This window comes from Crassostrea angulata, chromosome 8 (assembly GCF_025612915.1).
Source record: "Crassostrea angulata isolate pt1a10 chromosome 8, ASM2561291v2, whole genome shotgun sequence".
NCBI lineage: Eukaryota > Metazoa > Mollusca > Bivalvia > Ostreida > Ostreidae > Magallana > Magallana angulata.
Genome location: NC_069118.1, coordinates 58,031,605 through 58,052,094, shown reverse-complemented (window position 1 = coordinate 58,052,094; position 20,490 = coordinate 58,031,605). Strand labels below are relative to the sequence as shown.

At 35.8% G+C, this 20,490-nt stretch overlaps 2 protein-coding genes across 2 annotated transcripts; one reads left to right on the top strand and one right to left on the bottom strand.

The window, feature by feature from the left end:
- Nucleotides 1-4,948: 4,948 nt before the first annotated feature.
- On the bottom strand, nt 4,949-7,405 carry LOC128159787 (uncharacterized). Its single transcript, XM_052822988.1, has 2 exons — nt 7,255-7,405; nt 4,949-6,915 (listed from the first exon to the last, which is right to left on the bottom strand). Exon 2 carries the CDS (start codon nt 6,876-6,878, stop codon nt 5,223-5,225), a length of 1,656 nt encoding a protein of 551 aa, XP_052678948.1. The 5' UTR covers nt 6,879-6,915; nt 7,255-7,405; the 3' UTR covers nt 4,949-5,222.
- Nucleotides 7,406-9,202: 1,797 nt separating this feature from the next.
- LOC128159782 (beta-galactosidase-1-like protein 2) lies at nt 9,203-19,727 on the top strand. Its single transcript, XM_052822980.1, has 18 exons — nt 9,203-9,405; nt 11,176-11,244; nt 11,418-11,513; nt 11,986-12,094; nt 12,678-12,770; nt 13,189-13,270; nt 13,450-13,608; nt 14,192-14,335; nt 14,417-14,509; nt 14,659-14,709; nt 14,807-14,859; nt 15,190-15,339; nt 15,711-15,788; nt 16,400-16,490; nt 16,665-16,752; nt 17,071-17,185; nt 17,612-17,728; nt 18,336-19,727. Exons 1-18 carry the CDS (start codon nt 9,230-9,232, stop codon nt 18,456-18,458), a joined length of 1,887 nt encoding a protein of 628 aa, XP_052678940.1. The 5' UTR covers nt 9,203-9,229; the 3' UTR covers nt 18,459-19,727.
- Nucleotides 19,728-20,490: the final 763 nt, after the last annotated feature.

Sequence of the window (20,490 nt, the reverse complement as noted above, 5' to 3'; positions counted from 1 at the left end):
GAAGCTAATATGCAATAAAACATGCATCAATACGCGTATGTAATTGTAATTCATACATGTATAGTACTCAACATTTGAAACTATATGCGAGTGGTGTACCATACTACTTTTCATAAATGATTTAAATTAACGTCTTTCTTTTTTATATTATAATTTGATCATTTAAAATTAGCCGATTTTGGTGTATAAAAAGCAAAAAATAAACATATATTCTGATACATGCATGCACGTACATGTACCCCTCTGTAGTAGCTTACCTGACCTACATAGATAGTGGTTTTGAATCAACACTAGGTAAGTCACGTCATGTTGTTTTGCTAGTGTAATTCTAGATCTATTTCATCATATAAATAACAATCAGGCATTGGATTTGTATAGGAGCTAAATCATTTAAAATATCATCGTCTCAAGCCACGGCCCGGAGTCCGCTTAGTACTCCGCTACCCCCGGCCAGATGATCGTATATATACATGTACATACTGGGACAGTGGTTACATGTACATGTAGCCACCATGACAATCTATAGAAAATAGACTATAGAGTATAGAGTATTATGCATTATGCATGAGAATCCGACGTTATTGCATATGTACTTATACGTATGTTCGAACGATATTGCAAGCATCTTTAACCGCACTAACGGATATTAATTTATTCCAAATTATTATAACTACACAAACAGCCGCTACGTCTTTTAAATCCGTAGACTTGAAGATTGCATATGTCCACGGGCAATTGTTTGCCCCGTGCATCCTCTCCAAAGTTAGAGTCATTATATTGTAATGTTTACCAATTGCTACTACATTTTAATAAATAGTACCTATATAATCAATATATGCATAGCCAGACAGAGATCGTCTACTTCCGCCCCAGTAATAGACTCTACCCAGAACGAGGAGGTACGGGAGGAGAGTATGGTACTAGTATTTTGTTTACAGGCATGCAACGTATACCTGTACGTACATCAGACACGTTGAATCGTTTTTGAAAGTGGAGGGAGCAGCCTGATCCAAAAAAAATTTGGCAGGCTAACCTCCCCCAAAAAATCCAACTTTTCAAAAATCCTAATCCGTGTGTGTGTGTGTGAGGGGGGGGGGGGGGGGGGGGTGGGTAGAGGTTCTAAACTATTCCTTTAACTTTTCAATATTAATTTCCTTACTTTCTCTTCCATTTTTCACATGTTCCCATAAAAGTGGGGGGGGGGGGGGGTTCCAACTTCATTTAATTTTTAATTAAGGTAAATTTAAGGAAAATGTTTGCTGTGAGGGGTCAGCCCCCCCCTCCCCCCATGCTACGTATATACCTGTATATACCTGTACATGTAGCATTTGTTTTGAAAGTGGGCCTACTAGATGTGCCCCCAACAAACAACTTTAATTTTTTTAAATTTTGGTATAAGTATTTATCAACGCAGATTAAAGTCAGTTTTATTGACCACGACAGCTAATATAGGCAATATTATAAAGAGAGCGGATCATGCTATGACTTTATAAGGATAAACTAGGATAAGTGCATGGATTAGTACTAGCATTCGTAGCCATAAAAATGTAACTATTTAACTGACTGTGGTGTTAAACTCTTATTCCAATTAAAAGATCGTGATCGGTCACAGTCTTTCTGGGTAAAAAAACGTATAGTCAGTTACACCCCTGCGAATGTTATTGTCATTCAAATTTTAGACCACGTGGTTTTATTTGACCCTTTCAGTTTCGCAGTAAAATTCGTACCTCGTGTATATAGTCTATTTCACAGTATTTAGGTTCTTGTAGTCAAATATAAAATTTAGAGATTTATTGATTTTAAACTTTTATCTTTATCAATTGGTGCATAAAATGTGTTCTAGAAATAAATGAGACTATACAAAAATTAGTTTTTGTCTGCTGTTGCAACAACTAACATGCTTAAAAGAGATTCCTCCTCAGGATTAATTTTCGATCCGCGCCTGACCTAGTAATAACATCAATAGCGAAACAGACTATACCATTTTATGCAGATTGTTCCTTGAAAATGGCTTGATATACTAAGTTTTAATGCAAAACAGACACCCATTATTTTTTTTTAAAACATGGTATTGTACACCACAAGCATCAAACATGGCTATGATTTTTTTAAGCAACCCAATGTTTATATTTTCAACCACTCTACACGTGGTTGAACACGAACGATAACTCTGTTCTGAATATTATCGTTTAATATAAATAACTGCTAGATGGTGAAATAAGACATACATCGTAAAAGCTTTTCCCGTTTTAACATAAATCAAAGTAGGATATGATATGAAAAACGATCAGTACTTACGTATTTTGAGAATATTATCCGAACACTTATACTTCAGCTCGAAATTTCACAGGAACTGAACAAATCTCGGTGAAGTCTCGTGAACTTTCATTCGAGCACCTCTGGATTTATTACGAACTAAGCAACGATAAAGAAAACATTCCGAACACATTCGCAGGGGTGAGTTAAGAGACTTTATATGAATGAAATGACTGATGGTCAGCATACCAAATTCAAGTGTGAGAACACGTTGGCTAAAAAACCCAAACAACAGAAACACTGGAATTACTTAATTTAATAATTTACTAATAGTTTTTAAAATATGACAACAAGTTATATATAGCATAGTAAACTGTTATAGTTAAGTTTAAATTGATAAATTTTAAACTTTTAATGTAACATATATAAAGTCAGGATTTGCCTTAGTCCGGCAGTTGACGTGGAATCTTCTCTAAGATTCGAGTCAGCTCACTTCCCCGGGTAGTTGGGTGGGGCCCAGTCTCCATTTCCCGTCTCGTTCATTGCCTTGCAAAGTATTTTGTTTATTGTCCCGTAAATTTCCATTGTGCAGCATGCTAGGCGTTTGGTCCGTGCTAAGTGGGTTGGCATTAGGTTTGGGTTACTTGGACTTCCAATTAACTTTAAGGCAGGCTTACATTTACATTGTAACTTGGTAAGAATGGTGATAACGGGAAGTTTGTATAACTGTATATTTGTGTATATAACATTTTCTCATTAATAAATATATGGATCCATAACAAGTGTTTCCATTTACATGTAGCTGGAACTTGGAGAAGAGTGAGTGTGATTTTGAAATATACGTAAATATTTGATAGAGTGATTGAACGTTGATATTAATTTCTAGAACATTTTCATTGTTACGGAGAAATAGATTTAGACTGATAACAGACGGATTTGAGACTGACTTAACTTAGCGACTAGAGACGTAAGAATATCATGGAACTCTTGCTATAAATAAAAGTGATAACCACTATACGATTACATTGGTGCCGTGACGTTACAATAACCATTATACGATTACATTAGTGCCGTGACGTTACAATAACCATTATACGATTACATTGGTGCCGTGACGTTACAATAACCATTATACGATTTCATTGATGCCGTGACGTTACAATAACCACTATACGATTACATTGGTGCCGTGACGTTACAATAACCATTATACGATTACATTGGTGCCGTGACGTTACAATAACCATTATACGATTACATTGGTGCCGTGACGTTACAATAACCATTATACGATTACATTGGTGCCGTGACGTTACAATAACCACTATACGATTACATTGGTGCCGTGACGTTACAATAACCATTATACGATTACATTGCATGATGCCGTGACGTTACAATAACCATTATACGATTACATTGGTGCCGTGACGTTACAATAACCATTATACGATTACATTGGTGCCGTGACGTTACAATAACTACTATACGATTACATTGGTGCCGTGACTTTACAATAACCACTGTACGATTACATTGGTGCATTGACGTTACAATAACCATTATACGATTACACAAGTATATATTTTGATCTAGACTATCCATGACTTTGATCCGCCAAAGCGTGTCCCCAACCCTACTCTCATTTTTGCTTTTTCGGGCTTGTTTATCGAAAAAGTAGGTTTTTTATTAATTTCACAATAATTACTTATCAGATAAAACTCAATTATACCTTACGGACATCATCTAACATGTGTTGAAATACCAAAGGTGTAAGCAAGTACTCTGGTGTAGGTAATGTGTAGTTAAATATTTGCAAAATGCCTTAATTTACAAGTATAGATATGTAATACGATTGTTCTCGGTACAGTACTATAATAATATCTTTAATGTCAGGCGCCTGTGGTTTTCATCATAGATGAACATCCCGTCCTATACTCAGGCTGATCGAAATCTCCCATTTTGCCTCAACTATGTCCCGATCAATTACATTAATCAGCTGTTAATAATCTGCTAAGATTTTGATTATCTTGCTACGATGAAATGATTTTTATATTTTTTAATGAATGGAAATAAATGACAGGAAAGTTTTTATGAAACGTTACATCCACTGATACAATTTTCCATTTATTTTCATACACAAAAAATATAAAAATTATCTCTTAAAACACAATGTAAGTGATTGACGGATACAACTGTTGTACTTGATGTGTCCGGATTTGAATTACTGGTAGATAGTTTCATAATGACCATTCCAAAAAAAAAGGTAAAAAGGATGTTGATTTTCATACATTTATCGAGTCTTGAAGATGCATACACGTGTAGTATTTTTCATTTCTGAATCATAATTTTCACATTTTGAAGCTAAATATAATGATATAAAAAACTGGAAACATCAAACCTGAAATCACATGCACCTGGTTAACCCGGTATATATTGTTTTCATAATGAAAAATATATACCGGTACCCTCTACCTGATAATTTATACATCCAAGATGTCAGCGATGATTGCCTTGCGTGGATATTAGGTAGAGGGTAGGTGCCTGTGTCTGAAATCTCTGTCACAAGGATCCAATCTCTTTTTTATTGGGAAGTCTGTATGTTAATTATCAGTGGCCATGCATTCCAGATCTCTATATGAAACACTTAGTATTGCGAACATTTCATTTAAATGCAGTGGACGTAACAAACCAACTTTCACAACAGACTTTATTTACATATACTTACAATTTGTTTACATACATGTATAGTACCATACACTTTTTTGGGGTTATTTACATGTAATACATGCAAACAGTTGGTTAACATTATTATTATAAACACATATACACATAATACATAAAGTTTTATATGGCACACACACTGTCACACAAATAAATCAGTTTATGTGTGGTTCATAAACATATTCTGTTTACATAAAGTACATATTACACACATTTTACTTGCATAGTAACACACATTTTGTTTACATGTAATATTGTATTTTCTTCACGTTACCTCTGTATTCAGCCACAAAGAGGTTGTCTCTGGTGTCCACACATAAACCCCATGGACCGTGTAATTGACAGTTGTCAATGTAGCGAAGGAACTGTCCGTCCTGATCCAGGATGTGGATACCGTCGTTGTTATAGTCTGCTATCAGGATCCGACCCTGGCTGTCTGTTGTGATGCCACGTGGACTAAATGATCCCTTGGTAGTAGAGGGAGGACCAGTGTAGGTAAACCGGAGTTTCCCAGCCTGATTGACCACCACTACTGCACGGGCTCCATGGTCTGACACACAGATATCTAGGTTCCTGTTCTCACTGATGTATTTATCTCCACCAAATGAATAGAGAGGTAGTCCTTTGTCGTCGTACTGAATACTTTGTTTCTTTGTAGAGCCAGAGTAACACACAACTTTTGTTTGTTTATCATCATCACTGACCATGACAACCAGGAGGTCACCAGAGGAGGTACTACAGACACTGAGAGGTTTCCACCCCTGTAGTCTGATCACTGTCTGTATCTTTTTATTCTTCACTATGTTCACAGTTCTATCAATGTCATCAGTATAAACTAGATCCCCACTCCTTGTCACTGCTATGTCCCATGGCCAGTTCCCTGACTTGGTTTGGACTGACTTCACTAGTTTCCCCCTCAGGTTGAAGAGTCTCATGATGTTGTCATTACCACGCATCCAGATCTCATCACTCAGACAGGACACACTACGCAATCCTCCACGCTCAGTGTTTATCTGTGTGATGATCCGTGGTACATCAATGAGCGGTCTGTCCGGGGGAGAGGACTCAGCACTGGGAGATTCCATGGTGTAGCCGTGTTCTTCTGTTTTGATAGATGACGCTGACAGAGAACCAAACTGTTGATAAAGCTGTTCTTTGTTGATCTTCTGAGGGGTAAAACTTGTTAAGGACACCGTAAGTTTAGGCAATCTTCTGAATTCATCATTCCTTGATTTGTAGGAAAAGACACGGCTGACATCATTGGAGTCCAGTAACTTCTTCAGTTCAGTAATGGTCTGTGTGATTTCAGGAATGGTGTGTGTGATTTCATTTTCCTTTATATTTAGGAGGACCAGGTGTTTAGAATCCATTTCATTAAGATCAGATTTCAGTTTCTCTATGATGGTGTCTATTTCTCTGTGCCAGACTTCTCCATGTTTGTGGATAGCTGATGTCAATTTTTGGGAGTTGTTTTTCATATCTGTTTTCTGAATTAGGATGTTAGATGCAATCTCTAGGTATTTAGGATAAATGATTTTTTCCAATTCTTGTAAATCTTTTTTAAAATGTTTTTTCTTGGTTTCTATACTTCTCAGAGAAATATCAACTTGTCTGTGTCCTAAATGTTCACCAGACGAAACACAGAGTGTACAAATAGGAATGTCACATTGTTCACAATGAAGTTCACACAATTTTATGGAATGTTTTGGACATTTAGGAGTAGATCCTCTCTTTTCAAATGGCAGCACTTTGTGTTCTTTGGATAGATCAGAGAGATGTTCCCCCACACAGGCTTTACACAGATGTATGTGACAAATGTCACAGTACATAGGGGGGCCCGGGGTCTCACAGAGATGACACCGTAACACATCCTGGGCCCAATTACGAGAGGGGTCCATGCTCAGGCACTATGATGGGATGGGTTTAAACAGAATTCTGAAAGACAAATAAGTTATATATATATATATATATATATATATATATATATATATATATATATATATCATCTGATAACGACACATAATGTGCAATAACACATGTTTAAGTCGCAGTAATTACATGTAATATGTAATAGTAATAGATAGCACGAATAAAGGTAATATAGATATAATCTTTACTGTAACACATTTCTTTAAAGACAGTAATTTGATGATTATGTGTTTCTTTACAGGAAGTATTTTGATGATTATGTAATTTAGAAATAAAATGTACAAACTTATATCACAAAGTACACGATTTACCCCGAGAACCTGATTCAATGATTTAATAACAAACCTGTACGATCCAACATGGCGGGGATTCTCTCTCGTCTTGGTAGTGATCACGTGATCGAAGTAAAGGATTTACAAGCGCTTTGAATTTAAAGGCCCAGTCTTTTGGTATGTGAACAAACACAACCTATGAAACCATGATATAAAAACATAATTTCAACAGAATTTTTCACGATATCAAGGATTTGTTACGATATTACGCTCTCCCCAATCCCAATTTACATTGTTGGACCTTGGGAAACGGCTAACTGGAGATGTGATAAGGACGGCCACGGGCGCTGGAAGTTGTTAATTGTAAATATATAGTATGTGCATGTATAAAACATGCATATGCATATTATTTTCAATGACTTTCAGTGCATGCATAAGTATAATATCAGGTCGTGATCCGGTTTTAAGTCGCGAGAAGAGTCATCTCATGTTCATCGAAAAATACTGAAGGAATACTGTATTCCTACGCACCAGATTTGGTGAATGGGTCTTCTGTGTTATGCGTAAATATCACTCAAATCAACCAATGCAATTTAATAGAGGGAAAGAAAGTAAATGTAAATATATTTACATGAACATCTTAAAAGTTTCAGGAAAGAGCAAAAGTTAAATCCAGCTGACCTACATCATGTACATAGAAAGGGGTATGAACCAGGCACATAACACTTTTCGTTGTTTTGTATATTTCATAGTACATAACATTAATAACAAACGCAGGAAAAACTTAAGTAAAGAGTTAAAAAAAAATGGAAATCAGTGCTAAATGTGTAGAGTTCAAACTTATGTTCAAGTATGCACACATCTGCATCCGAATTAGGATTTTCCTAATACACCCACGTTTAGCAATGGCATATGTTGATTTATATATACGGCATGTTTGTCCAGTATGATGCTAAACTTGTAATCCCCCCCCCCCCCCGCCCCCATCTCCTTCGCTGTTTTGATGATCTGTTCTATGTACCCTTTTACTATTACCAGAGGAGGGATCAGAGTACTTTGTAGCCTCGAACACCCAGACGGGATTTATCTAACAGACGTAAATCAAATTGAACAAAAAATTAAAATATGTCAATGACTAATAAATGTAATGCATGTGCATGCATGTACACCTTTATAGATATGTAGCACAAGTTTAACTAACTCGCCTGACCTACATAGATAGGGGTTTGAATCAACACAAGGTAGGACATGTCACACTGTTTTATTTAATCCTAGCACATATATAGCATAAATATAGTGTTCGTACGTGCAGAATTTAAAAAGAAAAGAAGAACAAAACAAAGAGAAATGAACATGAAATGCATTTCATTGATGACGAGTCTGACTCTATTGTTTTGTATTCAATTTGGTAGGTTCTAGTCCACGCATGTGTATGCATGCTTTTGCATTCGAATTACTTGTGCATTTTCCTCACTACACAAACATTTCGCCGTGGTCTTGGTGTAACTGAACGTAATAGATAAATGTCCCCTCTCAGGCACATACGTAGCATCGTTTTCGAAAGTAGGGGGGTGGGGGACTCGTCCAAAAAATCTTTACAAGCAAAGTGAGGGGGAAAGGGAGGGGTTATTATCACTTCAATTTCTCTGTTCATTTTCTTGTTTTTTCAATTTTTCACATGGTCCCAAAAAGTGGGGATGGGGCAACTCCTTCATTTTTCACTTTTTATATATAAATTTAATTAAGAAATTTCTTGCTGCGAGAAAATGTCTGTATGGGGGGGGGGGGGGGGGGCGCTGGGAATTCAGGTAGCGATTTAATGGTTTCTCCCCTTAAAAGCGCTATCTATTAATTATAATTATACTTTAATTATACTTTACAAATACTAAGATCTTTAAAATAATAGATTTCTATGAGAATTTATATTTTTTTAAGTTCTTAAAGTCTTATGACACTTTGCAAAATATTGTACATGCCTGCTACACACAATCCCAATATTTTCCACTGTGCTCTTTTAGATATCTGTTTCCTCTGAAGATTGACACAGAATGACCGAGGTCTACTGTAGCACAGGCGCCCTGACGTTCAAGGACGGGAACTTTATCCTGGACGGGAAACCCCTGCGGATCTTTAGCGGGACCATGCACTACTTCCGGGTAGTTCCGGCCTACTGGAGGGACCGCTTCCGGAAGATGAGGGCGTGTGGACTTAACACGGTGGAAACGTAAGTCATATATTCTTATACAACCCCCCCCCTTCCGAAAAATAACAGAATTATCACGACTCTGTGGCATTTTATATTGATTTCACACTCGTTTCCCCTATTTGTTTTATATATAGGGGAAACGAGTGTGAATATAAAATGCCACAGAGTCGTGATATTTCTTTTTTGACTGGAGACATAAATAAGGGGTTGTTAACGATAATTGATAAAAGAAATTGGAAAAAAATAGAAAGGAGTGGGGGGGGGGGGGGTGTAGTGCACGGTTCAGTCCACAAGCACCTGTGTTGTAAGCCAGATGTATGGCTCACAATTCTCTAATTTAAAACAAAGCTCGTGGCATGTGTTTGTTTACATTCGTTGCATAGAAGTAAAAATTTCAAATGTTTTTGTTCTAATCGTTGTTAAATGTACACATAAATAAACAATCTCTTATGTTTGTTTTACATCTTATTTAATTATGAAAGTGATATTTTGTATCCAGAAGCCTAAATGTAAACAATAACATGGCACGAGCATTGTTTACTAACAAAAAATAAAATGCTATGCATCCCGCTTGAAACTTGACATTCAAATTTTAGTTGATCTTTTAAAAAAAGCTCTGTTAAGCATTTTGTCTATTTAAAATGGAAAAAAAAAAATTAAGCTCTTATCGGGAACATGCCCATTGAAAAACCTAAAACAATAAATAAATAAAAATGTAACAAAAACGACAAAAAATTACACTGGTATAAACTAAGCAGGGATAAAATTACAATGTTGTGATGCCTTTCTTGCGATACAATCATTACACACTGTTACAAATACTTGTATTTTCTTTTAAAGATAGCGCTGTTCTGTAGGTTTAAAAATATACATGTCATTTAATAAGATATAAGCAAAGATAAGGAATCATTCATCATAATTTGCTCTTCATCTACACACAAATTAATCCTTTTTATGCAACTTCTTTGTCTGCATACATTTTGTATATATTTCTTGTTATTTTTCATTTACCAACTGTGCTTTAGTACTCCTTCAAATGGACAGTTTTCCAAAAGTAGTTGCTCCATTTCCACTACCCTGTTTTTTTGCATTTCTTGTTAACCTTTGCGTTTGTTTAATATTTTTTTGTTTTGGTGATTTTTTTTCTGAGACTTCACTTGAACAACACGTTATTAAGGGCATGTTTTTTGACAATTGTAAATTATTTGTATTAGGGTTAGAACCTAGTAAGTTAACTTGTGTTCAGTCTCATTGTATATTACCGGTATATATACAATAAAACATGTTCAAACCACCTGTACGTACCAAACACTATCGAGTCAAGTAATGATATAACACTATATAAATAGTGCCTGTTTGGGAGGGTAACTGTTGAAATTGACACCCCAAGACAACCATCGTCAACCGACGCGAAGCGGAGGTTGACAATGGTTTATGAGGGGTGTCAATTTCAACAGTTACCCTCCCAAACAGGCACTATTTATTTTATTATACTGAATGTCTTAATTTTAAAGAGAATTTTACTGCTTTAAAAAAGAAATGAAGTGAATTCTACGACGAACCGTACGCGCATAATTTACGCGCATGTGACAATTCGTTGTGTTACCCGTTGCCTACGCTGTGTTGCTAACGCTGAGGGTAATAGAACGGATTACCAACTGCGTCTTAACCAATCAGATTTCAGTATTTAACATGAAAGTATAATACAATACAGTGATACACTCTAATTGATATACATGCATGTGAAATATGCTTCAGTCTATCTATAAATCAACCTTGACATTGTAGGTATGTACCATGGAACCTACACGAGGAGTATCCGGGGGAGTTTAATTATTCCGGAATTCTGGACGTCAGGTTTGTCTGACCTAACAACTACCACCTCTCTCTCTCTCTCTCTCTCTCTCTCTCTCTCTCTCTCTCTCTCTCTCTCTCTCTCTCTCTCTCTTAACTCTACATCTCAACAAAGGATCACATACATGTAACGTCTCTGAGATTCAATGCATGCCATAATCATATTTCCACAACAGGGAGTTCATCCGACAGGCGGGGGAGGAGGGGTTGTTTGTGATCTTTAGACCAGGCCCCTACATCTGTGCCGAGTGGGACTGGGGAGGAATGCCCAGGTAAATATCTACCTGGATATAGAAACGGTCAGGTAAACTATCTTCTGGAAAATAGAACTGGTCATGTAAAGTATCTACCCGAGAATTGAATTGGTCAGGTACATGGAATGTCCAAGTAAATTGTCTACCTAAGAAATGGGAAAGTAAAATTTCTACTTGGAGAAGAAAAGAATACATACCGATAAGTTTACACCAGGAAATAAAGGGAATGATTAAGGTAAGCGGATTTCTAATAGCAAGACTTAAGACTATATATAAAGGTATAACGTGTTATATGATCAGATATACTTTTTACCTGCAAATCAAATCATTTTTTTTCTATTTTTTATATATAACATAAAAATAATATGCAATGCAAAAAATATTAAAATATTAAAACTGAAATTGAAGATTTTCACAAAATCCTTTTATAGGGTTAGTTGTTTGTTGTCTTGTATTTTGTGTTTGTTGTATTTACACTTGCGTCTTTTAGTTGGCTGCTAAAGGACCCTGACATAAAGGTACGGAGCAACTATCCACCTTACGTAGAGGCCGTCAGACGCTTCTATAATGATCTGATCCCCAGAATCACCGACCTACAGGTACGTCATATATCTTACTTCCTGCTAAATTGTAAGAAAATCATTGGCTAACGGCAGTCACGTGGAGACTATGTATATTCCATACATAGTCAGTAGAAAATGTTACCCCCTTGAGCATTATGACGTCAGGTTTCATACTCAAATTAAAACTTGTAATTTTATTATAACAGCTTGATTTCCATTGTTTTATTTACTTTTTATCATTAAAACAAAGGCAGTGGGTAAGATATAATCGTTACATGGTTTGTAGTTGACCTAATATGGTTTATACATGGTCAGTAAATTCTGTATGGGGGCTCAAGCTCCGCTCTCGCCCCATATGGAATTTACTGACCATGTATAAACCATATTAGGTCAACTACAAACCATGTAACTAATAATACTAAGTAAGTCTTACTGTGTACAATGCAGTTGTTTACTTACTTTATAAAACTAGCGAAACTTAAAATTGAAAGGTTAAAAAGCGTTGTTTAACTTTTTACCCCATAAAGTAAGTCTGCTACCAGTAAGTCTGGTTCTCAAATGTCCATACAATGACTCTGTTATTGTTTATCATCAGGGATACATGTACTTTTATCAATAGCGTTCTAATGGTGGACCAATCATAGCCGTGCAGGTAGAGAACGAGTTTGGTTCCTATAGCACCGAGGTTGATCACCTACACACCATTAGAGAGGTAGGTCAAGAGGTAATGACCTTTCAAGATGAGATCAAGGTCAAGCAAGACTAAGAATGAGAAAGGATAGTATTTTGCAGGCACGTAGCATCGTTTTTGAAAGTGGGAGGGGGCCCAGACTCTTCCAAATAATCTTGACAAGGTAAAAAAAAAAAGTTTACTTTTCGAAATCCAGAAAATCCTAATCGGAGGGGGGGGGGTAGTGTACCTTTAACTTCAATTTCCTTATTTTCACAATTTTTTACATGGTCCCATAAAAGTGGGGGGCTAACTCCATGTTTATTATTTTTTTTGTTTGTAAATTTAAGAAAAAGGGGGGGGGGGGGACAGCCCCCCCCCCCCCCCCGCGATGTTACGTGCCAGTTTGGTTTAAAGTTAATAATTTGCTGTTACTACTACTCTTTCTTTATTGTTGTAGATCCTACTAAACAATGGGATTAAGGAACTCCTCTTGACGTCAGAGAATATATTTGGATTACAGAGAGCTCCATTTTATAAATGTATGAACACATATAGTAAAAAAAACTTTTGAAATATTGTTAATAAAACTTTTAAATGATGATTCTGCATGTCCCTTCTAGAAAAGATGTGTTATAATAATGGTTTACTCAAATTTGAAATGAATTAACACGATTACTGCTTATTTCACATTTTCACGTGTTGTTGTTCGCATGTTTAGACGCCCTGCCCACCGCTAACTTCCCCTCCATGGAAGACGGAAGCAAGCTGTTCCGGATGATCCGGGAATGGAGTCCCGAATTTCCTCTGATGGTGATGGAGTTTTGGCCCGGCTGGTTTGACCACTGGGGACAGCCCCACAAAGGACTAGATATCCCTGGTAATCGGATATCATCTACATGTATTACATTAAAGGAATGGCTTGTGCAAAGTTAACCTTTTATGATGCTTGTAAAACACGTTATTAGTGAAGTGCCGGAAACAAACAATGTCGTTTCGTTTTAAAGGAACTTAGACACGATTTTTGACTTCATTGTAAGCGTTAACACATTGTAAGCGCGTTTGCTGTAAACATGTTTTACAGTACAAATCAGTTAGCAATAGACCAATCCACACTTTACAAAAGTTATGTCCCTTTGGCCACCATCTTTGGGGAAACCCCCATATATTTCTTACAGTAGCCTTTGTATTTTAGAGGGTTGTAACTTCGTCATTTGACATTAGAAATTCGTTTTCCTTTGAATTTTGATTGCCCCAACTTGGGGCAACCCACACATCGAATAAAGAAGGGAAAAGTTGTTTTTTCCCTTTTGACCTTTGGGTTGACCACGCAAAGGGAACAACTTTTGCAAAGTGTGGATTGGACTATTATGATAAAAGCGAATTAAAATTGAGTTTCTGAAGAGAGTCTTGAACGTCATAGTCATGTACATGGGTGTATAAATGGACGATTTTGTTGACAGCTTTTGAGGCGTGTCTGTCGGGGGTGCTAGACGCCGGGGGGTCCTTCAACATGTACATGTTCCACGGAGGGACCAACTTCGGCTTTATGGCGGGAGCAAACTACTTCGAGGGGTCCCACTATAAACCTGACGTCACCAGCTATGGTACGTACATGAATATAGGACAATTTTTCCGTTCACTATTTTTCTTTCTTGGCCAGTATTATCATGTTGCTTTTGTTTCAGATTATGACGCGCCATTGTCGGAAGCAGGGGACATCACTCCAAAGTATATGAGAGCAAGAGAAATTATCTTAGAGAAAGGCCTGAAACCCCAGGGTAATGCATGAATACCTTTACATGAAGGTGTTTAGTCTTGGAGATTTCTACAACATATGTACTTAAATCAAGACGACCTGGTCATCATTGATAAAGTCAATTTTCTTTTTGATTTTTTAAGTTTCAGCATTCCATGTATCTATTTCCAGGAATAATGTCTTTGCCAGAAATTCCTCCTAATTTACCAAAGAAAGCTTACGGTATGTTTATTGTTTTGAAAACTATAAGAAAAATTATGAGAGGGACTTTATCTTTCTTGCTATTTTACGAATGTTTTCACGCACGTTTTTTTTGCAGGTAAAATAGCAGTATCCCAGTATTTAGATTTCAGGACAGTTTTATCTCTAATGGTAAGAAATAAAAAGAACATTAAGCTATCTTCTAAAATGACCACTAATGATACTTTTCACTACTAAACATGTGATTTCTTAATGTCTGTTGATAAATCGCACCATGTAATTTCTATAGTAGCAGAGCTTAGTATAGGTCGTCACGAATTTCATCAAATGAAAAAGAACCAAAAATATAGATTAAATGTAACGTGAACTTTTTTATAATGTTAAGATTAACATGTACATCAATATTTTGTAGTCATACATGTCAAAACGTTTACATATACAAACATATTATTTAGAGTGAATTTTTGTATTTATTGACATTTATTTACATTTGATGTTCAGACCCCAATAACGTCTACAGAACCGGCGTTAATGGAGAACCTTGACTACCACCAGGGCTATGGCCAATGTTTCGGTTATATCTTATACCAGGCAGAGATCCAGGCTGGAACGGAACTATCGTTTACAGACATACCCAAAGACAGAGCACAGGTAAAAGGAAGAGGCCCACAGGCCGTGATGGTCACCTGGGTATCATAGCCCGTAGATGGGCTGGTCTTGATGCCAGAATAAATGATTTATTAACAAACCCGAATCTTGAGAATATTAAAAATATCTGAAAATATTAGCTACCTATATTGAAACAATGTTAAACCAGCCACCCTTGCCACCCATATCGTTATTATCAATATGATATTATCATCAGCACATTAAAATTTTTGTGTTTATTAGTTTTGCTTTCTGATTTTTCTGTTTTCTATGTAGATATTCATTAACATCATGATTTAGTATCGACCATGCAGAGACATTGGTTTGCTTTAGTTTAGTTTTATGATTACAAGATATCTTTTTTCCGTTTGAAGGTTTTTGTCAATGGGGAAGAGAAAGCCGTACTCGACTGGCTGAGTACAGACAAAAAGATCAACATAGGACAGGTCTCAGTATGTACGCTTCAGACACTCATATAATTATCATTAAAATTAAGTAGTTCATGTACATATTATTAGATTATGCGATTCAAAGGTTTGATGACATAGCATTGAAGGGAGGATTGTGGATAAGCTGGGGGTAAAGACCTGTGAATTCTAGCGAACCAGATCTAGATCTCATTCCAATATTAGTTCTTGTATTTAATAAGATTTATGTAATCTCACCATCTTTCCGTAAGTTAATGTAGAATAATGATATCGAACGTTGGTTGCTGCTTTCAACACCAAATAGCAATTCCCTTAGTTGTTTTGTGAGGTCTTTCGTTTCCAGAGAAAGTTTAATATCCTGCAATGACTTTTGAAATCGATTTATGATCAATAACCATGATTGCAATTATGAATGGCACTAAGGGTTATGATGATGTCTAGATCTACATATTTGTATCAATAATGACAGAACCAAAATAATGTAACGTAATTCGTATATACTATCATTTTGTAATGGGTCAAATGATCGTAGTCTAAGTTAAACTCATAACGCTTAAGGAATATAGGGCGGTGGTTTTGACTAGATAATATATGTTTAAAATTGTAACGAAGATATGTATTGTCTGCTTTTTCAGGATGGGAGCAGTTTAGAGATCTTGGTGGAGAACCACGGGCGAGTGAATTATATTGAGTATGGTTCCAATAGATTAAACGAAGAGAGGAAAGGTATAACGGATTTACCAAAATATAATATTTAAAATGTTAAATTGATAATTCTACAGTTAAACCTTCTGTCAGTCAATCCAATTTAATATCACCACTCAAGACCTTTGTGTATTTGATTGATTTCAAAATACAAAGGGTTATAAACTGGTTATGTAACGTTATTATGTATCAAAGGTATTTGTGGATCTGTAAAATTGGATGAAAAGGAAATCAAGCAATGGCGAATTTTTCCGTTAGATTTCAAATCCAAATTCCTTGACAGGTAAGTTGAACTTTTTCATTTTTAAGTAAGTTTAGTTTGTATTGCTTTTATTCACTCAAGGAAATGATAAATGTATATAAAGTGTTAAATGAAGTATGAACACTTTAAAAACCTGTTTTATTATCTAGTAGAATTAAATAATTGAGGTAAGAAACACCCATCCAAAAGAAATCTTGTCAGTGACATTATGTGTAGATGGCGCTGAACCGGATATGGATGCAATAACCAATGATCGTTCATATCTTAAAATCAAAAGCATACGATAAATTTAGTACGGAAGTTATGTATATGTTTCGTTGATATTTATTTCCTATAAAGCCTTCATCGTTGTTCCAATTGGAAGTCACCTGTGGAGGGTGTGAGGGGACCTCTAGTTGCCAAGACAACGTTACATGTAGATTCTTCTCCATGTGATACTTTTCTTGATATGAAGGTAAATATTGAACAGCCCCAGATCTTTCGCAGATTTTCACATACGATATGTTTTAGTTATAAACTAACAGTTAACAGTAAATAAAACATCCTTATATCTTAGTTCTGAAATAAAGGCTCTGTTTTATCTCTAAACAGAGCTTTTCTACAATTAAGGAAATTAATAATGACAATAACCATTCTGCCCTCTTAAATATATATTAACGAGCAGGTATGCAATACATGAGCGGATCTAGAGGGGGGCGGGGGCGGTACCCCCTCCCCTGGAAAATAAAAAGTTACTAGATTTAAGTAAAATTATCGCAATTATATGCCTCGGGGACTCCTCCTGGCAAACACAATTATCCTTCGGACCCCCCCCCCCCCCCCCCCGGGAAAAAGTTTCTGGATCTGTGCATTCAATGACTGTGCGTATTGTGTATTTCAGGGTTGGAATAAAGGCATCGTGATACTGAACAACTTTAACTTGGGAAGATACTGGAAGGTCGGGCCCACGAGGACCATGTATATTCCAGCCCCGCTGCTGAAACAGGGTCAAAATGAGGTATGTACGAATAAGTTAGTCAATTTTCATTTTCTTTGTGAAGGTACCTCACAAGATGGCGATTTAAATGTTTTGTTAAATTGTTTATATCTAAAGACTTTCAATTCGGTTGTATATCGTCGTAGCTAAGCTGTTAAAGAATTGGGCTTCTGAACCGCAGATCATAAGTTCGAATCCGCCTTGAGCTTTTGTTCATGTTTACTGAATTTTTTCGTAAAAGTAATTTTTTTTATCCAAAATTGCACATTCTTTTGTCCATTTGACTTAAATACTTCTTATCCATTATGATATCTATCATAATCAAGTAATGTCTGCTAATTTGAGAAAATATACTAGTATCAAGGTGTTGAGAGCCACCTTTAAATGTTCATATTTACGCGTTAAATAACAGTAGCACAGTTGTAGTTGAAAACAAATGAAAAACAGTGACTGCATGTACAAAATCAAGTAAAAAACTCAGTTTGGTGAATTAAATTTTTGCTTAATGTACATATTTTAAAAATTCGTGCATGTAGCTTAGTTTATGCTTTTAGTTTGCGATTTCTTGAATAGCTCTCATCATGAAAAAAATATAACTTTTCTTTAAGTAATCTATTATATTTTTTAGATCCTAATTTTTGAGCAGCACGGGTCATGTGGTACTGTCAGTTTTATTGATGCCCCTCTGCTGGGAGAGAAAGTGGTCACTAAGGAAGTCGACTCTGCATGCTACCCCACAGAGTCTGTATAGGTAACCAACCCGACCAAACAGAGTCTGCTTCGCGAACCCGACCTCATGAGTCTGATTAAATACCCTGACAGGAGGGGGTTGAATGATAAAAAAGAAAAAAAGTGTGGTATTTAACGAATTGTTTGAAATGTTGTTTATCAACATTTTGCATCGAATGTCTGTATAATATGATCAAATGAATATTTGCTGCATGTTAACATTTAGAATGATGAAATATCGCATTCATTGAATTGAGTACATTTAATGTATGATGTGTTAGCTACATGTAGTAGTATTTTGATTACAGATTGAGCACAATATACTGAGTAATAAAGAAGTAGGGGAACAAAAGAAAGCCAGGCTAGAATTGTAATTTTGTTATTTAAAATACCGGTACGTAAATCTGAATTTTTCTGAAGGATGCAAAGTTTTGCAGTAAAGCCTCCATTGCCAAAAAAAAAAAAAAACAATCGCAAAGTATACATTAGAAAAAGTCCATTAGAACCCCTTTTTAAAGACCCTCTGTAGAGCCCAGACCTGTATATACAAGTATCTTCAGTAATTTTAATAGCGTTAAAAAGATAACATCGCATGTACACCAAAACATGTACGTTTAAGACACTCAATCGATTTGGTTGAATATAGTATCGGGCTCTTGTTCACAGATAGTGAGTTCGAATCTTCGAGGGGGCTTTTGTTCACATTTTATAAATTAAAATTTTCAAAATAATTTTTCATCCAAATTTTTGCACATTTTTTGCCTATTATTTGATTAATTTTCTTACCAATCATGCATTATGTAATAATCGAGTAATTTTCTGCTGATTTGATAAACTATTTCATGGTGAAGTGAGTCTCATTAAGTTCCACACCTTGCATGTGATTTTGAGAACTTGCCAGGTTACATCGGTACAGGTACACACTACATTGCTAGGTACTGATATTCCTCAAAGTTGGAATGATTAAATGCTTTTTATCGTAATAAATTCTCTTAAATGCAACTGTTACAATACTTTACATGGCTTATCTTGAGACTGCATGTGTGTACTATAGATGTATTTGTTTTGATTGCAAAGACTCTGGATCATTTAAACAATAAAATATCTTGTTTTGTGATTCATGCAAGATATGAAGGTGGCGACATTGCAGAAAAATATAAGTCGCGAAAGCTTGTTATGTTCATTTCTTCCGTACTAATCGCTATCGTTGCATTTATAATCGATACCGTTTACTAATTTTACTTGTTTTGTAATTTCTCTGTTGAACTATATTTAAAAAATTATGAAAGACTTTTTATTTTCATAAATATATTTTATAAGAACTCGAATTTTTTATATCACTATATACCAGGTATTATTTATTATAATCCATTAAAATCTGGAATTTATGAACACAAAAAAAAAAAAAAATGGAATCAATGCAATCAATCTTGGTTGATTTGTTATACATGTATGGAAGATAGACAGGTGCCTGCATCTATGAATTAAACAAACAACAAACACGTGTGCATTTCTATAGGGGACTAAATCAGAGCTCCACTAGAAAAAAATATGTCTCCATAGTAAAAAGTACCAAACATGCCTTGAACCCCCCCCCCCCCCCTCTTTAAGCAAACGTAGATAACCGTCGGGACCCCCCCCACCCCCCCCCCCCCCCCCAATGAGATCTATCACACTCGGACCCAGATAGATATCAGCTAACCCTGATTTACCCTGCATGATCAATATAAACACAAACACATTGAAAACATTAATTATATACTCATCACACTGAATCATTAAAATTAATATACGTACCATCATTGCGCCCTCGATATATACATCATACTGAGTTACATTGTTTGTAGGTGCCTGGCTTTCTACAGTTGTTTTCATCAGACTTCAAGTGTTTTGCTACCTGGAAAATACTGATAGAATGTATGACATTTTGATAAACTGGATAATTTAGCTGATTATCATTGGTGTTTAGTACATTTTTTTCTGTTTATTATCTCTACTTTTGCGATATTAAAGTGATAAATATCCAAAACTACATGTAAAGTAAAAAATTAACA